The sequence below is a fragment of the Pygocentrus nattereri genome, chromosome 8 (genome assembly GCF_015220715.1).
Source record: "Pygocentrus nattereri isolate fPygNat1 chromosome 8, fPygNat1.pri, whole genome shotgun sequence".
Lineage (NCBI taxonomy): Eukaryota > Metazoa > Chordata > Actinopteri > Characiformes > Serrasalmidae > Pygocentrus > Pygocentrus nattereri.
In genome coordinates, this window is record NC_051218.1 from 18,328,841 (window position 1) to 18,355,161 (window position 26,321).

The 26,321-nt window shown below is 37.9% G+C and overlaps 1 protein-coding gene and 1 non-coding gene across 3 annotated transcripts in view; both read right to left on the reverse strand.

Moving 5' to 3' along the window:
* The window catches only part of sorbs2b (sorbin and SH3 domain containing 2b), a 74,561-nt gene extending 50,623 nt beyond the window's left edge, over positions 1-23,938 (reverse strand). The window contains exons 1-2 of one of the 2 annotated variants that reach the window (XM_037540814.1): positions 3,413-3,828; positions 2,067-2,109 (exon numbers count right to left, since the gene is read on the reverse strand). In XM_037540814.1, coding sequence (XP_037396711.1) covers positions 2,067-2,082 — 16 coding nt within the window. In that variant the 5' untranslated portion in view covers positions 2,083-2,109; positions 3,413-3,828. Of the gene's footprint in view, positions 1-2,066; positions 2,110-3,412; positions 3,829-23,476 lie in introns of those variants that run through there. The other variant, XM_037540813.1, reaches the window with a different exon arrangement.
* LOC119263930 lies at positions 5,043-5,233 on the reverse strand. The gene has a single exon (XR_005130645.1). It is a non-coding gene; the product is annotated as a U2 spliceosomal RNA (small nuclear RNA).
* Positions 23,939-26,321: the final 2,383 nt, after the last annotated feature.

Sequence of the window (26,321 nt, forward strand, 5' to 3'; positions counted from 1 at the left end):
TTGTGTTAATTTAGCTAAACATAACAGAGAGAAACTATTTTGAATTATGACTCAGTTTCTGACAAAACATTCACAGTAACACTAAAAAACAAAACTTATATAAAACTCTTCATTTTCAAACATATAACTATTAATAGGCCTATCTAGTAGAAAATGTGATTTTCCTCGCTATTTTGAAATAAGAGTCTGATCTAGCACACTACTAAAACATACCACTTCCTAGTCTGTACAGTCCATACATGGAATCTAAACTACAAAAACAACCTACTCTGAATTCAGAAATACATTTGTATATACCAACCTATTCAGCCTACAGTAGCTTAGCCCTGCCCTTTCATGCTGAAGTTATAAGGAGTGTTTCAGCCATGACTACTTTTTGAATCATGCACAATACAGGACAGCCAAACAGAACAGAGATCATTTACATGCATCAGTTTTACAGGCACAGTAACAAAAACAGCCTATTTAATTCAAGGAGATAAGGCAAGGCAGGCAAAAGGCCATGTAGTAATGAATTATGACTGTTTTTGCAAAAATCCACACCAAGGATATAAGTGGGCTATGGGGGAAAAACATGAAATGCAAGAGGATACAGGTCCTTTAATATTCTTTTAAAACTAACAGAAACTAAACTGAAATTGAAAACCAAAACAACACAAAATACAAACACACACTAATTAACATTTTAAAGCTGTAAAAAAAACACGCTGTAGACATGCACACAGCCCATACAGCCAGATTTTAATGCATTAAAGAGCATAAAGCCAAAGTCTCAGAATATATAGCCAATTATATACTGGATAAGATATGGCAAAGAGGAAGCACTAAAAGGAAGCACTGTTCTGCATTAACTCAACAACAGCCTGTAAATTCATCAATGTGCTATTTTAACTCAAGCACTTAAGATCATCAATATGCTATTGAGATGTGGGACACAAGCTTAAGGTCCAAATATGGCGCTGGCCATTTTTGGTTGGGGACTTGCCGTCTCCATCCTCCCCCGCTGGGGTTAAGTGACTGTGCAAAGTGCATACCTCTTGACCCAACTGCCTGATATGAGGATTGAATTCAAACCCTCTCCTCGTGATGCTGCAGATTTTGCGTGAATAATGCCGTCACCAGTGCCCGCTGGGTAGGGTGTGAAAGCAAGTGTTGGACCCCATTTAGACGCTGATGAGAAGAGAGCGTGGGGACACCTGCCAAGCTCGATAGGCTGAGCTGCTGTCCAGCTGTTGGAGTGAGCAGGTGTCAGTGAAGAGCCGTGTGAGATGAGTCAACTTCGTGGAGAGCTTGTCTCAGAGGCAGCCACTTAACATTCACACAGCTTGAGTTCAAGCCACTGAGCCTCCCTCAGCACAACAATCTGCCTCACATGTAGAGAGTTCAGAGTTTAAGAGCTTCCAAGAAGATTCAGGCTTGGCTCTGATAGTATTATTTATTTCGGTATGGAATTCGAAGCATGTCAAGACACACAGATAGGTTTGGGCATGGCGAAAGCTGATTGCAGTGCTCACAGATAAGATTTCTTTTTGGGAACTTTATAAATAGGGTCAGGGAATTCAATGGAAGCTACTAAGTAACCTGCAAAATCCTATTTATTTGGATATTCCCGCCACTGTAGAGGCTATGTCCTGCCACATAGTTCACTTTATTCCAGTGCTCACAAACCAAGCTGGGCGGTCAGCATTGGTTATATTAATAATTGAGTAATCTACAAAATTACTTTGACAATTAAGCATGGAATCAGACTTTTTTAGATAAGCAATACAATTAAATTGTCTTACAGATGAACAAAGCTAAACCATGAATAGTCTTTAAAAGATTCCAAAATACTTCATTTTTAATATCTTTTAATACCTTTTAATCATTTAATATCTCATTTGTTCAAAAACCATTAGGAATGCCCCAATTTTCAATAAAGACATGTACTGATGTAAAGGCTAATAAGTACAGATGTGATATTCAGCTTCCTAGCAGTAACATTTGGTCTCTGCCCTAAAGAGCTTGTAGTTTTCCAAAAGTTTCTCCTACCTTCAAGATACATCAGCAGAATGGTATTTCCTCACCTTCAAACCAAAACATCTCACTATGGCAGCTGCTGTAGCACCACTGTAGGAGGCAAGTAGTCATGTTTACAACAGATGTAGCAATGGATACATTTTCATTGTGCCCAGAGTGTCCCTTTAAGAAAACTCTGCAGCAAAACAATGCACAAATACATCAAACGACCATTGGGAATCCCCAAGCACTTAAGTTCAGTACGCTGTTGGAATGTGGGACACAAGCTAAAGGTGCAAATATGGCACTGGACATTTCTGGTTGGGGACTGCCAGTCTGAAAATAGAAATGCACTGTTGTAGAGGCTAATAAGTACAGATGTGATGGTCAGCTTCCTAGCAGTAATGTTAATTAGCTGGGCTACTTCTGCATTAGCCAACAGAAAAAAAACAAAAACTTTCAAAGGCCCTCCCTCAAGTATCTGCCCAGCAGTGCTTGTAGTTTTTTCAATAGTTCCTTCCACCTTCAAAACACATCAGCAAAAGGGTATTTTCCTATTCTCTTTCAACTGGAAAATCTTAGTCTCAGGACCTTTGAAGCACCACTGCAGGGATCGAGCAAGCTTGTTCAAAAAAATATAGCAATGGTTAAATATTTATTTAATGGCTGGAGTGTCTCTTTAAGAAAACACTGCAGCAAAAAAATGTGAAATGTTTGTCTATCAGGTTCTGCTACATACTATGAGAGAGACCAATCTGAGAAATTGAAACATGCATCATTGTTATGCAAACTGCCAACTAATCACCACCAGTTCTTTGAGAAAATACATTTAAACTGAACTTTTTTATTACATAATGAAGTTTAAATTAGGACCAATCACAGCCCTAAACACAGCATGCTTAATTAATCTTCATCTTAATGCTAATTCAAAACACCAAAGTGCCTCTATAGTTGGGGTCACTGATACAAACGAGTGGGAACATTTCAAAAACACAGCCTAGACAGTGTTTCATATAGACTATACTCAGGCAGTCCCAATATCAACATTTACTTGGCAATGCAACACATTCAGAAAAGTATTTACATTACAAAGTTTCTAGATAATACACAGCTTAGGCTTTTCATTTTCAACATGTCTTATTTAAGGAGCAACCCCCCAGATGCTCAAGCCCAGGTGTACTTCAGACCTGCTACAAAAATGCTAAAAAAAGAGCTTTCAAAGTGCAGAGACTCATTAAAATGCCTTTAGATTTTCAGAACTTGCTGCAACGCCTATCAAAAACAAATCAACAGTACTGTGTTTCAATGCAGTAGTAATCAAAAAACTAAACACTTCCTGCACATATGTAGCACACAAACAGGTAAAATATTCACAGCAGGTGGCAGATGTTACGTTTTAAGCCTGGACTCTTACCTGACGATGCACAAAGGACTGTTGAACACCCTAGAGTATTGCAGCAGAACTGTGTAAAGGCTCACTCTGCAGCAGAGTAAGCAGCAAGACTTTCAGCCCATACTTCCAAACACTGAGAGCTATGAGTTATGCACTTACAGGCAGGTTAGCATAGCCACATTCCATTGTCTGTCAGCTTTCCTCCACCTCTCTGAGAACTTCCTATATGAGTGCCATAGCAATATATTTGGAACAGTATCCATGTATGGTCAGCATCCCTCTAGTCTGAAGCACATCACTTGAGTGTATACTTTAAAAAGACATTCTAACTTTCTATAGAATTAAAGCCACAAATCCTTCAACAATTCACAATTCAATTCAAAAGCACATCAATAATGAACTCATTCATCACTGCTGGTTTTGGTGTATTTCACCTCTCCACACTGCATGACTGAGAGGTTTGTACAGATGGAATGAACTATACAACTTTCCTAATGTACTCAATGTACACACTGAGAGAGCACCGGTGCATCAGGGGCGCAGCCATGGACCAGAAGGAATAAATACACAGCCACTTAGCAGTTAGCACACTAGTACTATCTCCTCTACTCAGTCTGGCAAATATCTAAATGGACAGACATTTGCAGCCTCCAGTTGGCCTGGCTGGCAGTAGCAGTCCCATGGGTGAAAAAAGTCAGCTGTTAATTAAGTCTTTAACCTTTGGAAGAAGAAAGCTCTCAAAACAACGGTCACCAAATGTGTTGAGCCCTGAGAGAAGGCCACTAACACGAGATCACCATTCAAAGTACATTCAGTGGCCTGCTAGGGTGAGTTCAGTTAAAAGTGTGTAGTGTATGTGTCCCGCTGGCCGAACTTTGATTTGGCAACTGCCACGTCAGAAAGTTACCCAAACCCCACCCTCTCATCCAATTAGAGAACAAACATATTTTTATTCTATAAAGTTATATGCAAAAGTTTGAACACCTCTAGTCAAATAATGTTCTGCTTATTTTTATAAGTGAACACTTTTTGGCATTTTTTCTGCTAATTTTAGTCCACAATTTCTATTTATTTGCTAAGATTTAACATGTTAGAAAAAATAATACAGACAAATATAAAACGTGCCATAACTTTTGCTCAGCCAACTTTTTATTTGTCTTTTTTCCCAATATGTTGAAATTAGCAAATAAAATGTAGTTCGACAGTAGCTGTAGAGGATGTGTACTTAATTTCAGGTGATTTTGAATACGACTGCACATAACCTGATTCTTGTATTCTTTTTAAAATTGAATTTTTTAAGTATCTTAGTAACAAAATATACATATACAAATAATCTGATAAAATACATTTTTAAAAAGTCAGATTTAAATCCTGCCACCTTCTTTATTTGAACATGAGTCTTTTCATTTTTGCCTTTTTGGCCCTTGGCACACTTTGGGCCCCCAACACAAAAAGTTGAGGCACCCCTGTCGTAAGTCCTGAATGACAAAGCCATTATCTTACTCTGTTTAATTAGCAAATTATTGTGCTTATTTAGAAAGCATTTAGAAAGTGCTTATATCTTACATCAGAAGCAACATCCACAATAATCCAGCAATAAGATAAGATAAGATGATCCTTTATTAGTCCCACAGCAGGGAAATTCACAAAAAGGAGGTGCACCGTTCCCGGAGGTACTGCAATACCAGGTCGATGCGTGGAGTGGATGGAGCAAGCTCCTCTTCCGTCTCCCTGTTCTAAAAATCAATTTAATATGTAGTCCTCATATAGAGGACGTATCAGATATTAAACTGATAAGAACAGATACTACACTTGATCTTAGCCAAAAGGCCGAGAAGCGACTACATAGTCATCCTAAAAGAAAGGCATAACAGCTTTTGGAATCCTTTTGCAGACATTCACCAATCCACATAAATCCAGCATGATACACATGTTGTTAAAGGAGTATTTGTTAAGATTTTCCCATGATGCTGCAGTCAAAAATCAACTTTGACAGTAGCATTAAATCCCTCCTAACTCTGAGTCAGTGGTGATCCCAGCTTCAGGAAACAGACATCAGGCACTCCTTTACTGTACAACGTTAAAAATACCCCAGTCATGGACGCCCTCCCCTTGTCACAGAAACAGTAGCTGAGCAAGAGCCTGTCAGGCTGCCTCCTGTAAGAGATCTTTATAGTGCCTATGAGCTCCCCTCTCATGAATTAAAGCAGCCTGACATATTTAATGGCACAAAAATGAGTGGAACATTTGCAGAACAATGACTATGTTGAGGTTCATAAAGCAGATATCCAAACATCCACAGTGCATTAGATTAAAAAGAAAATTCTGCACTGAAGTTAATATTTAGATCCATGAAGAAGGAAAAAAACAATAATGAAATTCCATTTAATTTCATATCTTACTGTTCCTTGATACTACCACAAGCCCTAGACCACTACATTCTCTGGAGAACATTCTCAAAGAAATATTTGCAGGTGCTTTATTGATTGATTTTGATCTTAAGTAATACTATTCTCAGCTCAGTACAGGGAATAATACTAATATGGCCATATTGAAGGGACCTTTCACTACACTGCACTACAATGTGTTCTTGGCCAAATTTGAGAAAACTGCATGAACTGTAATAGTGGTGCAATATACGTGCTACTAATACACAAGCACGACTTCAATGTAACTAACTAGTTACAGAGTGCTCTTTTGATTAGCTGGCTACAGTCAGCTAATGACAGTCATGTCCTTTGGACAGTATTGTATGGTCAAGCGCCTTTGCAACATCAAGAAAGTAATCAAGGGGCTCTTTGGTGTGCAATTAGCTAAGACGTTTGTATCCTATGGCCGGAAACCAAGTTGATTTCCTATGATGTCACACTCTCCCGGCTCCCACATCGTACTACAAATGGTAGTGCACAAGTGTTGCGTGCAAAGACTTATGATCTGTCTGAATACGACACAACAGAAATTGTTTAACTTATAAAATCACAAATGCTCCCATTTTTTGTAAAATGCCTTTCTATATGTCTCTGTGGCTAATTTTGCACTGAGTAACTGATAAATAACTTTAAAAAAGAATAGCACAGCCACTCAAAAGCATTACTAGCATTACATGTTCTTAAAGGACGCTTTTTCTGTACAACTTCAATAACCAACCTTTTATAAAAATAATGAGGCTACAGATCTATTGCTCAGTACATTTTCATAGACAACTTTGAACAACAAGTCAGAATGACTGCTGCACTTTACTTTTTATAAATAGAATAGAAAACAAGTACAAATAGAAACAGCCCCTTCAAATAGAACGAATGCTGCCTTCACATGTGTTGATGTAGTGGAAGAAGAAGCCATATTCAAATCTTTTGGTTGGTATCATATCATTCAATTTTGTTGATATATCAACACTAATACTGGTAGAGAAATATACTGTATGTAATATAAAGACATTTGTAATGATTTACTACAATGAATTATACCATTTTTAATTAAATATTTTTATTATTAAATAATGTCTATGGGGAAGAAACGCTTCCCTGCTTGATGAATGAGTTAATTAATATAAATGATGATTCATTCAAACTTTTTTATACAGTAATTCAACACTGTTTTGTTTCACTGGCCAGATCTCTATATAGTACCTAGAACTGCATAGGGCATTGCGTGTGAGTAAGTGAGTGAACTATTACGAGCTAGATAGCAGCAAACAGCACCGTTCAAATAGGAATAGTCACTTTAAATAGAACAAATGCAGCTACTGAAGCACTAACATATCACATGTTGATGTTGTGGTAGAAGCAGGTTTAATCATTTCTTGTTATTTCGCCTGAACAGTATCTTATCATTCATTTTACGCATTTATCAGAGGTACTAAACACAGGCTAATGACACTCTGGATGATTTATCACATTTAATTTCACTATTAAATGTGTTAGCATAGACATTTTAGATCACATCTTTGGGAAAAATGTTCTTTCCTATTTCAAGGATTAATCTAAAATAATAATTCCTTCAAACTTTGAATGAAAAGTGACTCTAATTCTCTAAGCAGTACATTGAACTGTTTAGTAAGTAAATGAGGGAACCATTATGAGCAATTATCAGTAATAATTTAGATAAAAAGAAAAAAGTAACCATCATAGCCACTGCAGAACATTACGTTCAAACCAACACACAAGCCTAAAATACTCTTGATTTATGCTTCATCTGGCAACCTTTAACGGCTTATACTTTCCACCTGCTTTTTATACACATCCGTGAGTTTAAACAGATAATTCTGACTGCAAGCGCTGTTTGAAATGTGAAATTCCTCATCAGAATGCTTTGAATCCATCACCCGCGGCATTAATAGCTGAAAATAACCATTTTTACCCACAAGGACCAATCCCCCTGCATCCCCCCGCGAAATGCAGAGAGGACAGGCTTCTTACCAGGCATTAAGAGTGAGGCAGGCTATATGTTGGAGCAGTCAGACATTTGTGCAGCCAGGCAGCCAGCTCCACTCCCTCTCCTTCCTCTTCAGCCTCGGAGGACTCAGTGGCTTTCAGGGTTAAAGCTGCAGACCACTGCCCGTTTCTGGAGGCAAAAGAGGGGGAGAAAGTGAGAGGCGAGCCCCTGCTCCTGAGCCCAACTTCTGCGGTTTGAGCTATTTTCAGACGCAGACATGCACGTCTGCAGGCTGGAAAGTTACTCCGTGCCTCAGGGGAAAAGTGACAACATATACAGCGCACAGAAACCCCTCTGTACCAGAAGGACAAACATCTGAGCTCTGCTGGGGCCTGGCCATGCCTCCCATGTCACGCTGCGTTCACAAAATCGGAAAATCAGTCATGATGTCTGTGGCTTGAAGAGCTACAGATTCCTTAAAGCCATGTATGCATATTTCTTTTCATGTCAGCGTTCTCTGTGAGTCTCACAAGTGCACACACACACACACACACACAAAGACACTTGTTATTCTATGCTGTGTGGACATGGGGTCATATATGTAGCCAAAAAGTCAGAGACCAAGCTTTCATTTACTTAATTGCCTCTTAAAACTGCCATTAAGTACTTCATTTTTCAGCATCTGGAAAAAAGCAAGAAACATAGGACTGCCCAAAGAGACTTTTATTTATTTATTTATTTATTTTCATTTCTTGTCTTTTTTTGGATGATATAATTAATATAAAATTAAACAGATGCCTCAACAAATATATAGACAGGGTTTTTTTTTCATTATTTAGTTTGTCCACCCTTTGCCTTTATTACAGCTTCCATTCTTTTCAGGACACTTGCTTTCAGTTTTCAAGCAAAATCTGCAGAAATATTTTTCCATACCTCCAAAGTTGAGTCTTAGAAGTTGGTTGCATTTTCTGCTTCTCACAATCCAAATAATCCCAATTACAATCATAAGATCATCAGATTTTACATTTTACTTTCTCATCAGATGAGACAGAAATTTGTGAGTCAGCTAATGTGTTTGGGTAGTTGCTTGGGTGAATGACAGTGCCTCTATAAAGGGAAAGCCGGTGACTGTTTTGACAGCTTTTGTTGGGAGGATACAGGTGTAACTTGTTGGTTTTAAGATCTGAAGGACAGTGTCAGAGTGGACAAATTAAACAAAAATGTGGTGTATTTATTTGTGAAGGCTTTTGGGTAATTGCTAAATATGTATATGTTTTCTGACACTGAATAAACAAAAGGTTGCTCTCTGACTTTTGCACAGGATATGTAAATACCTACGTAAGGTCTGGCCATAAATCTAACTCTAAACTTAACCTCAGCAGCTAAAATTATATTTTTTGTCATGTCATGTAGTGTTTTACAAAGTCAGCATCGTTGTGCTCATCTCAATTTTAAAGGTTGTCTTTGCTTCTCTGTTGCTTTCCTACAAAGTCATTTTTGTCCTTTAAATCTACAAACACACACAGTCACGAAGATATGGAGAAAGTAAACACAGTCAAGGGCCTGCGTTTAGGAAAAACATCTCAGGTGAAGTACTCAAGAGGAGATTTTCTTCTACTTGGCTTCATGATGTGAGCTCTATTTTTGCCTGTGACGTTTGTTACTGATGACAGTTCTCATTTATCAAGCAAGCAACAAGCTTCAGTCAAAGGAGGCCCAGTTATGTTTAGGTCATGCTGCAACGATACGAAGACAAATTAATTTGTTACTCTAGGGTAATACAAATTAGCTGCTCTAATCCTTAAGGGTAGCACAACTGCCAACACCACAGTCGTTATGCAGGGCATTCAGCGCAGAGTTGACACAACAGAGCTTTTCTCCTTTCATTACAGTTACAGTAGCTCTAAATGTTTGGAGACTAAAGCAAACACATATACACATAAACACTCCTTTCAGGGAAAAAAGTGATGCACTGAATTCACTACTTAATTCAAAAGGGTACATTTCACGTTCACATCAGTGTAATTAATAAGTAACTCGAAATTGCTCTGATGTGATATACTGAGTTATATCTTATTCATGTGAATGAAGCCAATTCAATATATATTTACTTCAATACAATAAATATGTTCAGAATATATAAAATATAAGATCAGGCACCTGGGAAACTGGCCTCCCTGGTTCTGAGAGAAACCATCACCCAGGAGCTCAGAGAATGCACAGTGACTGGAGGTGTCAGCACAAACCTGAGCCAAAGAAAACCGCCCAGCAAAGCTAACATCACTCATATTCTCATTCCGGGGATGGCTGCAGCATTATGCCAGGCGAAGCTTTTAAACTGATACTTAAAGGCTGTGATCAGGTCAGACTCCACTACACACCTATTTCCAAAAACGTTGATGCATGCAAGAAACTAGAAGACACCTAGTTTCCACAAAACCGCTGTGGAATATACAGTAGACGGACTTCTACTTCCAAAAATCCATGTACCCCTGTGCATCGTGCATGGATTTTAAAAAGGTTTTAGGCCAAAATCTTTTCACAGTTGTGAAACAATGTCTCAGGCACATTCATCACCATTTGATAACGTTTGGGTGAGGGAGCTTTCAGAGGCATCAAATCGCTCAGACGTCTGGTTATCACCACCACTGTGACCGATTCTGACTCAGTAAGCTTCTCTAGAGTGGAGCATTTCACATCAAACCACTCTGAATGACTTTGTTTACATCTTAATAAATGATGTTGAATTCCCTTTTTACCCTGCATCGTGGCCATGTTTTGCTTTCTGACAGCCACTCATTCTGCCTCCTCCCACACGTCACTGGAATTTTCTTTTCAAACAGTTTTCAAACAACTTTTCTCTCAACCCCGTTTTTCCTTCTGCAAAATCACAGCTATTTGATGTCAAAATCTGCCTTCTGTGGAAAATAAACTGATATGACAAGAAAAAAGTGCTTAGCTCACTCTGTGTAAACACATTCCTTAATGTTTTCCACAATGAGCTGTACTGACCACTAGTTTTCAACACCAAACATGCCAGCGTAAAATTTGACATGCATTTTCAATCACAAGATGGGTTTTTTGAGGAAGCTTCATAAACATCATAAGAGGCTAATCAGTGCAGCTATGACTCTTTTTTTAATTATATAAACAGTGTATGAGCCTCTTTGTCATCTGCTACCAATAAAATACAGATTTTGGAAGCTTTCATTTAAATACACAAACAAAAAGGGCCCAAAATCCTTCGCTTTTATATGGATTAAGAGATTATCCATTTAAATAGTGTCAGATCACAGAGGCAGCTTAAGTCTGTATCATCTATCAATCAAATGCCTAACCTACACTCTGTTTGTGAGCACAATAGACACTTTTATAGTGAAATGAGCTGTTGTTATGGCCTACAGAGAGCTGAAGATTAGAGTGAAACTAATGATAACAGTAAGGTGCGCATGTATAATGTATTCCTTTATTTATTGAGTTTTCTAATGAAGACAGTAGATGATGACAGTTTAAACTCTTAAAAGTATGTGCTAGATTTATTTCTTTATTTCTTTGTTTTGAATGCTTTGATCATTATAAAGAAAAATATTCTGTGCTTTTTTTTATTAATTAAATCACTTATTTTGGGATTTTCAAATAAAGACAGTAGATGCAGATATTTTAGATATTTTATTTGATTCTTTTTCACTGCTTTGGATGAATTAGACAGTTAAAAAAGAAAAGTATTAGTAATATATATCTTTTTAATTAATGTTAACTTATAATTTGTTTTTTATGGATTTGACACGAAAGATGCAGACATATGCAGATGTGCATATGCGTTTTTATTTGTTTCATATTTTTTCTGTTTTTTTTCTTTGCCTTGGATGAATATACATTTAAAAATAGGAAAATTATTAGTAACATGTTTTTTTTTCTTTTTCTTTTTCAACGAAGTACACAGTTTCCAGAAGAAAAGAAAAAACTTACTATGCAAATTTTTCTGGCCTCCTGCTGGTCTATTTACCAAACAGCCCCTGGGAGTTGCCACTTATTGTCCAGACTTAACGGCTTTCACTAGGCAGTTAGGCCCAGCTCAGTCATGTCCTGATCAAATGCTGCCATCACAACTCCTACATGACATCATACAACTGCATGAGCACATCTAAGCCATGTGTTTGATGATGTATTGGGGGGCATTATCTCAACCTACTCCTCTGACCTTGCATTGGCTCAGATGACAGTCACGGTGTGCAGCACATGAACAGCTCAGCAACCACCTGCGGGTGAATTTTAAACTCCGGCAGGGGAGATTTAATCATTACACATGCATGAAGTCTAGTCAGAAAACACACTGACCACACTTTCTCTACAACCCGATTCAGTATTTGTGTGCGATGCCAGGCTGCTGTCAGTCCATTTTGCACTTCGTATGAAAGCAGCTGACGCCTGTGGAGCCGCACAGCAGCCTAGCCAGATGTGCAGAAGCTACTGCAAGAAGTCAGCGCTGCAATTCAAACACATGCAGTCCTACTCATGTTTACATTTAACAACAAGACACCGGTGACGGGGGTGATATGCGCACTAAAGCTGTAGTTTTACCTACCTTGTCCAGGCTGAGCAGCCAAATAAGCGGAGCCGCTAACGCTCACGCGGTCTCCTCAGCTGAAGGACGAATACATGTGTCGTTTATGCGGCCCCGCGTTCAGCAGAGTCGTCTATCTATCCGACATCGCTAATCCAGCCATTTCCCTGCTGATTAGTATTCAGTGTCCTGCATGTTTTCCTGCCAGCGAACAGAAACCGTGCATCAGCGCGCGCTCTTCTGCCCGCCCCCTCCGCGCGGCTTTCACTCACTGCGCTCATTGGCGAGCGCGCGAGCCTGGTGGTCATGGAGACGGCCAACAGAGAGCGCGGTTCAGCGAGGACCCGGATGGAGCAGTGGCCTGCAGCCTGGAGTGGAGTGTTTACACGGCAGTGGTGGGTTTACACATTCACTAAGCAGTGTGTGCCCGCTAACATGATATTTGCCCCTCTGGGAGGAACAAATGTCTGCATGTTAGAAACCAGGAACATTTTAAATGGGAATTCCTCCGATTATTCAGACTTGTAGCATAACTCCATCGCTGAGATGTAAACAGTCATTCAGAGTGGTTCACTGTGCAGAAACAGCCATTCTTATCAGCGGTGCGTCTACAACGCAGATTTTATGTACTACCCAAAATGACCAGTGAACCTACACGTGTCCTCTGAGTTTTGTATAATGTTGATAATGATAAAACACTGGTAAATCTCAAAAGAATACGTTTTTGACTATTGTTGAACTTACAACGCACTACATGTACCTCTTCTCCATTAATGGATTTAAAAATTGTATATGCTTTAAATCAAAGCCTTACCTCGAAGCATATTTTTACGAACTTAATGTAATAACTTTTTTTAAGGAAGCTGTTTGAGGCATTAAATGCTTCAGATATCTGGTTCCTACTACCAGCACTGTGAGCAATCCCTTTAAGTAACTCTAGAACAGAGCATTTCACACCGAACCACTTTGGATAACTGTGGCTTATAATCATTTAAATGTATAGACTTTAAAAATAGAAGAAATAAAATTTTTATTACTTGAAGTATAAGCACAAAAACATTTCCTTCTGGTTCCTGAGGTCAAGACTAGGTAATATAACACCATAGCATAGCAATGTAGAGGTCAGTTTAAGTGACCTATAAAGATAGGAACACAAATTGTTTCTGATTTGGCCTCTTCACATTGAACAATGCTCATTAACTAAAATGAAAAAAAAAAAACAACACAGCAGAAGATTTCCTTTTGGTTCCTGAAGTTAAGGTTAGGGTCTAGCACAGCAGCAGCTACAGTAAAACAGAAGTCACTGGAACTCCACAAAAATAGGAATAAAAAATCGATCTGTGTGTGTGTGTGTGTGTGTGTGTGTGTGTGTGTGTGTGTGTGTGTGTGTGTGTGTGTGTGTGTATATACGCTTCTACAAATTGAAGATAGTTAGATAGGAATTTAATTAACTTCTTCTGAACTTCTAAAGCCTAAAGTTATTTTTTCTAGATAATCTTTATTGCATATCCATGTTCATGATGTGTCAAAATTGGAATCAAACATTATCAGCTCACCGCAAATTAGTATCTGGCCTTTTGTAATGGAAAGGCTTATTTGCAAGTGCAATGTGACTGATGAACAAATAGACCTCTAAGATTATTTCTGTACTCCAGAAGTCTAGATTCTCATAGTCTAAATCTATCAGAACTCTCTCTGATGCATGCTGCTGAGATAGCAAACCTATAGAAAGCCAAACTGGTCTAGAATAAGTATGCATGATACACCATCTAATTCTTGGCCTTGTAATGATGAGATTGCAAGCCTTATGCCAGGCGATGCCACAGCCATCTATACATTTCACCCTCCAAGCTCCAAGAAAAAATGGGGGAGAAAAGTGGGTAAAAATCCATGTGTATATACAGTCTGAACATTTTAATGCACAATTAGGACACAGTATTTCACAGAAGTACACTTTGAGTGTTTCCTCATCTTTGTTAGGGTTGTGAGGCCTGACAGCTTTCAGACACACGTCTAAATTTGAACATACCTCTCACCACGGCTTCATGTTACCACAGAAAAGCATGTTGTACATTTAAGAGATAAGAAAAGTAAAGTGCAAGATAATGGCCCATATCTGAAACAAAATAGTGTGCATGTGTTAGAGGTATATACAGAGTATACACTGGACTACTATAGTAAATTTATAGTAGACTTTCAGTCATTTGAACTTGTCATTTGCATATGTAGACATTCGTAAATCAAGGGGATTTGAACATTAGAACGTAAAGAAAACAAACATATATACCTAAGGGTAAATGTAGGGCTTAGTTGCAAAATGCATTACAAACCACTTTCGAAACATTTGATGTTTTGATGATATACATCATGATATACATTATCGGGAGTAGACCTTACACCTACAAGAAATATCTGCTATATTATAATCAAATCCACATTTATTACATATTAAAATGTGTTTTTATTTAGAATTTTATACGTCAGCTGTTTTTCTGTTCCAAAACTCATTATATCCAAAAGTGTTACAAATGGATATACAGTGTTTTGGAAAGAAACCATAGTTCATTAGTATTCAGTGCAGAGCAGTAATTATCTCTTTCATTTTTATGACTGCTTATCTTTGTGAAACTCTGGAACTCCCCCATCAGACTCACTGGGGCCTTTAATTAACATTATTGATTTACAGTCTTACTTTTTAGATAAGATTTCCCATAAGTCAATCAACACAAGTCTCAAATATGTATATAGTGAGTCATCAAAAGGCTCTAATAAGACTCATGGACATAATTCTGAGCGTTTTATTTCCCAGCAGCAGAGCAAAATATGTTTAGTCCACAGACTCCAACTCAAAAGCCTCATTCAGCTCTTTGAAAACTGCAGGCATTCCATTTGTGTTAATCTTGTTCACATGGAAATATTTGATTTCTTTTTAGGGTTTATTGAAAGCACAAGCACCTGGTAGAGACAAATAGGGCACCTTACAAGCCTGATACTCTTAGGAACCATAAGGCAGAGAAATTTTGGTCAGTGCTGGCTTTAAACCCGACCACTGCAGGCAAAGTATTTACTGTTTGTGTGCAGCGCATCATATTTTTATGTGGTATGAGGTGGTGAACACCAGGATGAATTTAACTGTACAAGTGCTGCAGCTGAACATAGACCAGAAGCGCTGCTAAATACAGCATATTCTCATCTAGAATTCAGACTACAAGCACTGCTAAATACAGCATATTGTCATCTTTTATGTTGGCCTACATAGGTGGCATGAAATTGAGAACAAGGATAATCTTTGTGTCTGAGAGCTTTGTGTCCAAAAATACCTCTAATAGACCCCTGAGGCCATATACAAATGACTGTAAGAGTTACAAGTGCCTGGGAATGTTTGACATTGCCACCTACTGGTGCATAAAAAGTAGTAACCTTTTGAATTGAATGGCACCTTTTTCTATAGTGAGAATATATGAATAATTTTGCCCTCTAAGCAAAATATAAGATAAAAAATTTGGGATGGGCAGTCAAAAAGGTCAAAAATAGTGATGGAGGCAGATGTTAAATAGAAAATAAAATGTATTTTATTGTACCAACATGATGGCAAACGTTTTGTAGAATCACCAGAATCTAAAGTCAAAGTTTACCAACTTATTTTTTCCTTTAATTGAATAAAAATTATTTCCCTACTCTACAGAACTCTTCTTTCTCTACGTACTGTTTTCTCCTGTTTTGTATGCTGCCTGCAGAAAGAGCAACCCTTAAATTTTTTAGCAGCTTCTCCTTCAGACTGAAGAACAATGTTGGCTCAAGGGCTGGTTTTTGCATTCATTGTTTCTTTTGTTTGTCTGTGTCTTTCTCCTGCTCAGACCTGTCTATTCATGTCATGCATCATGCCAGTCATCATGTCTACTGTATATTGGATTGTTAGTGATTCAAGAGGAAGGGCAAACTCAATAACTCCAATTGGAACTGTAATTCCATTAGGTTAATTATTCACTTTAATGCGATTTCAGACCTTTATAACAATCATAATAAGTATCAACACTATCAGGACAGGGATACTCGATAGACTTCTCCTGTTTCCTCAGGATCACAACATTGCTCGAAATGGTTGCTGTGCAACCATAGGTATTAACAGTATTTCTGCATGTATCATAAAAAAATACAGATTTAGAAATTAGGCCGATAATGTTCAGTGTCTTGCCCATATAAGTGTCTTGCCCATATAAGGAACCAAATATCAAGCTGGAAGTAGTCGAAATATATATACTGAAAAAAGCAAGCTAACACTCTTGTGCATTGAAAAACATTGCATGAAATAAGTCTACTAAACTTAAACACTATTATATACTAACTCCAGTTACTCAAACTGTAGGCTGCTACTGCTAGGAACCTAACTAGATAGATAGATAGATAGATAGATAGATAGATAGATAGATAGATAGATAGATAGATAGATAGATAGATAGATAGATAGATAGATAGATAGATAGATAGCCATGTCATAAACCTCTCATTAGCATATTAGGTGATTCAAGCTTCTTCATGCTGTTCAAAACTAAACTGCTCCAAGTTACTTTTTTATTACGGATATACTGAGAAAGCCTGTTTCCAATAGAAAACAAATGTGAGGTTTGCGCTGGTAACACATTAGACACATATATCACTTTACATTATCATAGCCATCCAAGAGGAGTTAAAAGGGAAATTCCACAGAATTTTCAAAAATGTTTCATAATTCAGTCAGTAAGATGTAAGCCATGTAACTTAGAGTGGCTTGATGTAAAATGCCCCCATACCTTACTCAGTCAGAATTGTTCGCAGTAGTGATGACTCAGATGAACCAGGCGTCAGAAGCATTTAATGACTGAAAGCTACATAGCAGAAAGTTATTATATTAAATATTTATTAATCTTCTGCCTGATGACTGAGAAATTGTTTTGAAATTGTGTTAAGATAAATGTTTTGCTCTAAAACAATTTTTGAAAATCTGTTCATGGCAGAGGAATACATATAGGGCACTTTAAGGCAAAACAGACGTCAAAGAAAATGTTCTTTTTCCAGATTTACCACTACTTTATCTTTTTCCACATTACTTATTAAAACTCAGAAGACAAGTTCAGTCAGAAGACTAAAACTTGCCAGTTGGTTTGGATAGTGATTAATATGACTATATTTTTATTGTAGAAATGGTGACCATGATTTCTATCACCACCACTGTAAAGAACTCAGCTAAGTTCTCTAGAATAAGTTCACATCAAACCTCTCTGAATGACTTTGTTCACATCTCGACTGAATTATGCAGAAATTCTGAAATGTGAAATTCCCCTTTTAATTGGTTTTGAGTGTAAGGCGCCTTTAAAAACTGTGCTTGAGTTTTTCATGCTCTTTATTAAATGTCATCATACCTTTTCTCTGGTAACTTATGTTCGTTTGAATTTGCCAGTGAAAGTTATGTTGTGCTTTGTTCATTTGTTTAATCTGTCAACATTACAGTGACTCATACTAAAGTTCATTTCTAACAGTCCTTTCCGATGAGACTAGTTTATCAACTGACATGTCCAACAGGATTCCATCCACTGTTGTTTGGAGCACATGGTGAGAAAGGGATCCCTGATCAGAGGTGTAGCCAAGCACCCCACCCTCAACCCCCAGCCACCTGATTGCTGGGGGACCCCCCATGAGGATAGGTTTACCTGCAGACAGAGAAGCCTCTGTCCACTTAACAGTGCGTCATTGCTTTTCTACTTTTGTTTTCCTGCTCACACACCCGCTTGGGGCGAAACTGGAATCTGCTCGAGCACAAAGGCTAAAGAGAGGAGCGGAGCTGCTCTGGAGTCACAGGCTGGGAAAAGCAGGTCATACCTGCCCATACACCTACAAACAATGCCCACAAAGACACACCAAGCCCCGAGTTCACAGGAAACTGGAGCCAGTGAAATCTCCTGTAACCATATCCACATAGACTATCCAGTTGCACACCATTGCTCTTACACGCTTTAATCGAAACTTCTGGCTCAGACCTGTTACGAAGTTTCTGATTTAAATACAGGGATTAGTGTGATTTGCTGGTAACAGGTGTCACGTTAAAGGAACCATTTCCTACATTTTTCTTGTTTTATTTTTTTACCCAAGGTTCATTTATAACATATTTATGTACCATAAACAATAGCAATTAATTATTTACATTACTATTTTATATTTCCAACCTCTCATTATTCTATTTATACTGAATTAAACAGGTTGTTTTTGCTATTGTGTTTTTAAGACGGATGCTGTTGTAAGCAAAAGTTAACATATTTTCACTCAATAAATCAACAAATGTAATTTGACCAGGGGTGTTCAAAAGTTTGCATATGGCTGTATATGTAAATGACTGCCGTTGTAACTGATCCTATATTGAGCTTCTTTCAAAAAGCAGTCCTGGTCAACTAATAACTCCTTATAACCTCATGTGAATGGGCAGAGCTAAACTCTTATAGACTGAACAGATGGCCTTCATGACGTTACAAAAACTTTAAATTTAAATTTAAAACAGGTTGTTTTGCTACTTAGCTCCTAAGTATGGAGTATAGAGTGAACAGTAAACAACATTTACATACTACATCAAACTCTTATTTCTAAAAATTCAAGGAAAAAAAATTTATGATGAAAATATTTTTAATTATATGGCCCTAAATGAATTCTAACATCAGTTTCTTTAATACACTAATTGGGCATATCAACATAGTAGTAGTGTTGGAAACACCTACTTTGTAGGTCCAACTTGCTGGCCCACTTGTTGCTATAATTTGTGTTGGCCATCCACTAGCCATTAATCTATTGTAGTTTCTGAAAACAGAGCAGCTCTTTGCTGGACATTTTACTGGTATGCCACAATCAAAAGATTGAAGAAAAAAAAAACCTCCAGCAAAACCACTGTACCTGATGCATGTACACCACCACCACACACACTACCAATTCAGTATGGTCAGAAAGTGACCAATCATGAATGAAGTAGAGCAGGTGAGCCCAAATCAGGTCCTGGAGATGTAGGTCCCTGCAGAACCCTTCAGTTCCAACACACCTGGCTGTAGTATTCACAAGATCCTAAAGACCTTGATTAGGTGTGTTAGATTATGGCTGGAGATAAGGTCTGTGGGAGAGTAGATCAGGGACCAAGATTGGGCACACCTGTGGTAATCTTCTGTATTTATATATGAAATATGTATATTACACAAAGCCTTCAGCACAAAATTTTACTTCAAATCTATTAGTCATTAATTTGTCCACTCTTCACTTTCGAGCAATCTGCTGCCACTTTTACTCCTCAGCCGTCCCATTTTAAACCCAATCTTTGAGAGAGAGGAGAAAATCAAGCTCTTGCTTCAGATTTGAAATAAATCCACATGTGTTTCTGTCCGTCTTTCCACTGGGTCTGCAAGGATGTGTAGCTGTAAGGAAGCTGTTGAAATGGAAATAAATAAATAAATACACAGAACATCTGCACTAGAACACTGAAAGTGGACATCTGAGATGGGGAGTAGGCTTTATGGACTGATGGCATCTAGATTTATGGCGTCATGGATGCTGATAAGTGCAAACATGCATATCTCATAAAGTGGCTAGTGAGTGAAAATATAAGGTAGGTGGTTCTAAAGAAGTAAATGTCATGTAATTTCTCATTCCAGTTTCTGGAATCATATACTGCTATCCAGCAAACTGAAAAGCTGATATGATGATATGGGGTGATGCAAGCTGTGCTTACTGCAGTGCTGTTATATAAGAAGGAACGGGGAGTAAGAGAATTAGCAGATTAGGGAACTTATCCAGAAAGTGGGAACATTTCCAGGGGGTCAGTTCTATTTAGCATTGCTTGAAAAAAAGCAGATTATAAATACAATCTGCCTCAAACAAAGTATGTGAAAGATTCTCAGTTTCAGTTATTTATTACAGGATGACAGAGTTGTCTGTTCTGCCTTTGAAGCAAAGATTCAGAAACAGATTAACTATGCAGTACAACAGATTAAGGCATCTATTAGTCAATGTAATTGAATCTACCTACAAGATTTTATGCAGAGAGCAAAGTACACTCTGTGTTATGTAAATGTTTGCCAACACAGCAGGAGTAAATAATCAGGTTATTGGATTGTTCTTCTACCTGATCAGCCTCTGTTTCCTCTACATTCTGCACCAGGCTGACTGATCCTCCTCTGGGACTCAAGATACCCTGCCTTTAAAAAGCTAATGTGAGTGCAGCCTGAGAAATACATTTGTTTGTAGTCTTATGCTTATAAAGAATTCTCTTCAGAACTTCTTAACAGTGCACTGCGGCTTTGAACTTCCTCCCTCTATAAAAAAGCTCCCTGGATGATTTATTAAGCAGTTTCAGCTTTGTTGGTACTGGTTTTTATGATCATTTAAATAAATAAATTAGGCACTCTGACTCTACTCCTTGCTGCCCATTTCAATGCCATTTTTACATGTCCTTGTCAACTTGGCATTGATATTTCCACTCAGAAGAATCCTAGACATCATCTTAAATGCCATTCCATGTGTTAAGTGCAAACGGAATATATTGCCCATTGCAAAGTTTGTATAACCAGCTAATTAGCTCACTGAGGCTAACCTGAGAGCTGCTTCATTCTGTTTGAACAATCCGACAATAGTGTCTAAACTTTGTGTAGCTTATGATATTTTAGCACTGTAACATAAAAGCTCTTGCAACTGTATTTGCCTGATTGTAGATTTTTACACTATTTGAAAACATTAGATACCATATTGCATGAACTTTTCATGATAAATGGACGAATAGCAATGAATCATCAGTTGGAATAAAATTTGATTAGCATACTTTGGAGATAATAGCCTTTTTCCCCTTCTCATGAATTGTTAACATTGTAATACAAGGTTCTGTTACGAATGCAATTGTATTTAGATAGCATCTTGCAACGTCTCAAAATACAAGCTATCCACTCATCTATATAGCAGAATTATGCTTGACATATTTTAGTTCTAATAGCATCACATGTAGGACAAATGGAAGGTGTCTTGTTTCTTAGAACAAGACAGAATATTGCTATTGAAGGAGTTAAGCAGCCCCCAGGTCACCAACAGCATGGTTCTATCAATAGATGTTTGGCCTGGTCTTAGAGAGTAAAAGTCGTCTCAGCTGGGTGTCCATGGCCAGGGTTGGGATGTTATGCAATACAAGCATTAGGAATTCTTATTCAGAATGCAGAAATTAAGTATCTGTATTCAATCAAAAAAGTTACTTTTTACATTTTAGGAAAATACTTTTACAATACTTACCCACTAAACCATACAATCATCAAAAGAAACACCATCAATTTTGTTTGTATATTAACTATTTTAAAATTAGTGCATGACATGCTTGCTAGATGAATTCTAAAGAGGACCTCAATTAATTACTCTTTACAGACACTGAAGTGCCTGCTAAAGCAAGAGTAGACTGATAAATCAATATGATCAATTAGTAATATCAGTGTTACTGAGCTCTGCTAAAACCTGAGTAGACTGATAAATCAATATGATCAGATATTAATCTCTGTGTTACTGAGCTCTGCTAAAGACTGAGTAGACTGATAAAATAATGTGATCAGTTATTAAGCTCTGTGTTACTGAGCTCTGCTAAAACCTGAGTAGACTGATAAATCAATATGATCAGTTATTAATCTGTGTTACTGAGCTCTGCTAAAGGCTGAGTAGACTGATAAATAAATGTGATTTTTTTTTCATTAAAGACATTAACAGAATAATTACAGGAACAGTGTGAAAGTTGATAAAAAGTTTTTTCCCACATGCCTTATCAAGATGTATTGCAAATGTATTTTAAACACATTCTGAATATGTAACTTTTCCATGTATTTTAATGGAATACTTTACATTTAGGGCAGTTTGTTCAGCATTCAGCCATCACTATTTTCATAGTATATAATGAGTATTTTGTCCAACCTTGTCCATGGCCTGCTAATACACTCTGATAACATGATGTCACCACCACAAAATATCACAATCTCTAAATTTCAGTACAGTAGCCAAGGGAAAAGTAAATTATCTTCTTAGCAGCACTTCAGGCTAAGTTTCATATATTAATCCTATTGTTTGGGGGTGGGCTCTCAAGTAATCTATCAGAAAAACACATTGTGACGGTGGCTTATTCTGCATTAGCCAACAGATCATTTCATTCACACCTACTAATGAGAGCAGTAAGTACTGTCACTACTAAACATTATTGAAATACTTAATTGATTCTGCTGCAAGATTAAATCTCCACAAGCAAACATGAAGAACATCATTCTCTCACAGACATCTGCATTCTAAATTGGTCAACAAGAAGCTATAAACTAGCAGAGAGAACAAAAGGGAGAACCTAAACCCCTATTTAGTTACCAATACTAAAAATATGAAGCATACAATTAATTATGAACTCAGTAAAAGTAGGTACCAAAACAACATGAGTAAGAGTAAAATGTCAAAAAGGTCACAGAAAGTAGAAGTGAAACTTCTTAGAACATCTAGAAACAGATAGATAAGATAATACTTAAAAAATACAAATAAATCTAAACTGTTTTTAAGTAGCCCTGCGATGGACTGGCGACCTGTCCAGGGTGTATCCTGCCTTCCGCCCGAAGACTGCTGGGATAGGCTCCAGCATCCCCCCGCGACCCTGACGGAGAAGCGGCTTGGAAAATGGATGGATGGATGTTTTTAAGTACATGGATCTGAGTAAACATAGCAAGTTCCTATCAGCTTCTGTTAAGGTGTAATAAGATGTCATTTCGATGTCTGTCTGACATGATTCTGTAAGAATATGCATAGAAGGTGAATCAATTTCATCACATGATGCTGTAATGTGGCACGTGGTGGTGTTCACACAACAAATTTTCTATGTGAATTAAAAGCAGTGATTGGCTGGTCAATAGATCTGAACCTGAATGAGAATGCACTTATTCCCTAAAAGAAGGAATCATTAAGCTTTGGTTTAGACTGACCTTCACTTCACACATGTGTCAAGTTTTGCACCATAAAGACTTTTTATGGTTAATCAAATGAAATGTGAAAGCATAAACTATCTTAAACCATGTAGCACTTGTGTGTTAAGAGATACACACACACACACACACACACTAATGCTAAGTATAATTTGTACTTACCTTCACACGAAGGCATCCTGGCTCTGCTTGACAGTAATGTCAACAGTGGCTAGTTCTGGCACAGGGACAAACACAAGCCCCAAGTCATCGATGCATCTGTAGCCCCCTTGTTGTCTCCTCTGCATGAGGGATCATATCAACCCCTCCTGCTGCTATCAGTCACCTCAGTGCTCTCTTTTAGCTCAAGACTGCTCTGAATCCTTTCCTCTGTGTGCTTGCTATCCAGTTCAGGCTGCCTGCTTGTCCTCTCCTTTTCACCCTGCTGCTGGAATGTGTCTCCTTTGTGTTTAACCTTCAGCTGCGGACGTAGCTCCCCCGAGATGCCACAGACCTAATTGCCAGTAGCTGCGCAGTAGCTGCTCTGTGACGCTGCTGGCTGAGCTAGACTGGCAGAAGATGAGATGAGAAGACTCTGAGGAGCATCCTCACCCAGTAACCATTCAGCACCAGCTACACATACACACCTCCCAGCAACAAAAGTGCTCTTTGTGTCTCACATTTTACAAATACTATAAGCTGCCTTGGATTAGCAGGCTGGTGGACCAATCAGAGCTCAGAGGCTGTAGAGGAGGCTGGATAATCGGCATTAAATCAAAGCAGATGGGAATGGCTGAATATATCGAGGGAGGTCATTAGTGGCAGTGGTGAAGTGCTCAGTGGCTGCAAGAGGAAGTAATCCATTTTACTAGGCCTACGCTTCTAACACTCTCACATAAATACTGCCTCACTATCCTTCGAGGGCTACTTCTGGAGCTCTTTTTCTGTCTCAGATACTCTAAGGAGAAAGTCCCTGTTCACCAGTTTTATCTCCACTAGACAACAGTGAACGTTCATTAGGTCTAGAGACATTATTTTACTTTTAAATGTCAATACTATGATAAAAAAGCAGTTCTACCATGGTTTCTTTTGAATCCACAAAGCATTCTTTGAATGGTTAACTCCTTAAAAGCCCAGGCATATTACATGCTAAGGCTTATTATTCAGTAACTGTGGGGACGTCAATGCAAACTAATCAAGTTATTCTTATGTTATAGAAGTGTGTAATAACACTTGGTGCCTGCTGGAGGCCCTGGCCATGTAAGGGTTTAAATGGATCTTCTCTATGATGGAAAATGTGTTGTACATGGATCTTTATAGAAACTTTTCTGTATAGCACCATTGTATTTTTGGAACTGTATAGAATCCCTTTTGCTGAGAATGAGATGAAATATGTGTAATAACACATAGAATTCAGTAACATTAGTTGGCAGTTCAATGCTAACACAGGCTGTTAAGAAAATGAGGAGCAAATTATATATGGTAACTGATCTTCACTGCAAAGAACTAATCACTTACCACCCTGTCATATATTACTATGCCCTCAAAAAAAACACCTCTAAAATTACACATTTACTGAACTTTAATGTAAGCTGATGTAACAAGATTTTATTCCAGGGATTTTTTTTTGGTGTTGACACAATATAAAGGACAGATTGTGTTTTCAAAAGGTGAAACAATATGAGTTACATGTGATGAAACACATTTCTTCATGTAAGAACCAAACTGTACACACAGTACTGTGCAAACATCAGGGTACCCTCTTTGTTTACTTGATTTCCAGTCAAAACAGCCCTTAAGTACAATTTAATGATTTATCAGTGTCAGAAAAAAGGTTCATAAAACATAGTTAAAAGAAAATTACACAGACGCCTCAACAACTACATCAGATTTTTGCTATTTTGATTGTCCATGCTTTGCCTTTATTACAGTTTACATTATTTTTGGGAGAATTTCTTTCAGTTTTTCAAAGAAGTCTGCAGAGATGTTTTGCCACACCACCGAAGTTGGTTGCATTGTGATTCTCACGATCCAAACACTTTCAATGTTGTTGATGTTTGTACTCTGGGTTTGCCAGCGCATTGTTCTGAGAACACCAGCAGATTATTTGTTTGTTTGGACGCTCCTTCAGAACAGTGGATTTGTTCAGATCTGAAGCAAGAATGGGGCTTTAAAAAAGATTAAATCTTTAATTATCTTATGGTGACAATGTCTTGCACAGTTGTAAGGAGTCCAATTAGAACTCCAGTTCCTGTTTGTTTTAAACCAAATTATTATTTTCCTCTGACTTGGATTATCTTATATTTAATCTTCTCAGAAATATCTTAATGGACATTTTGACTGGAAATTAAATAAATGAAGGGTGATCTCAGGCACAATATTTTATGCTGGGTTTTGACCTGACCAGCAACTTCAGTACAACTAAGAAACTGAACCATGAATCTACCTACTTCAAAATACACACTGCCCACTGTCCAGCTTTAACAAAGACATAAAAGTGAGGTGGGCGGCACCCGCCGAGGGGTGGGAGGGCGCCTGGCTGAGGGGCTTGAGTTATGGCCCTATCACTTTCAACATGACCTTTCAATACCTCTCATCACAGGCCCTCCCAAGGCGACGCCAGCTATCTCATCTCTCCACCTCCTAGGATTCACAGCCCCTGACCCTGCGACCCTGACCACACAGTATCCTCTTGCTCTATTTATACCCACATTTCATAAATAAGCCTCCCACCAAAGCACCTTGAGCACAAGAGCTCCTTGTGCTGCTCCTAACAGGACATGCCTTTAGTTTATAAGGTTAACACAATGATCTTTTGGTAAATCAGCTGACCGTAATAGTGCATAAAAATAGGGTTGCACCTGGCTGACTCCCACCCCTTTTGTACAATGGCAAAAAAATATCAAATTCTATTACTTTGAGAAATATCTAATTTTTTCTTATTTTTCAGGCATGTAAATGTAATATTTACACTGGCTTCAGAATGAATTAATAGTGAAATTGTGTGACATACATTCTGCTACACCAT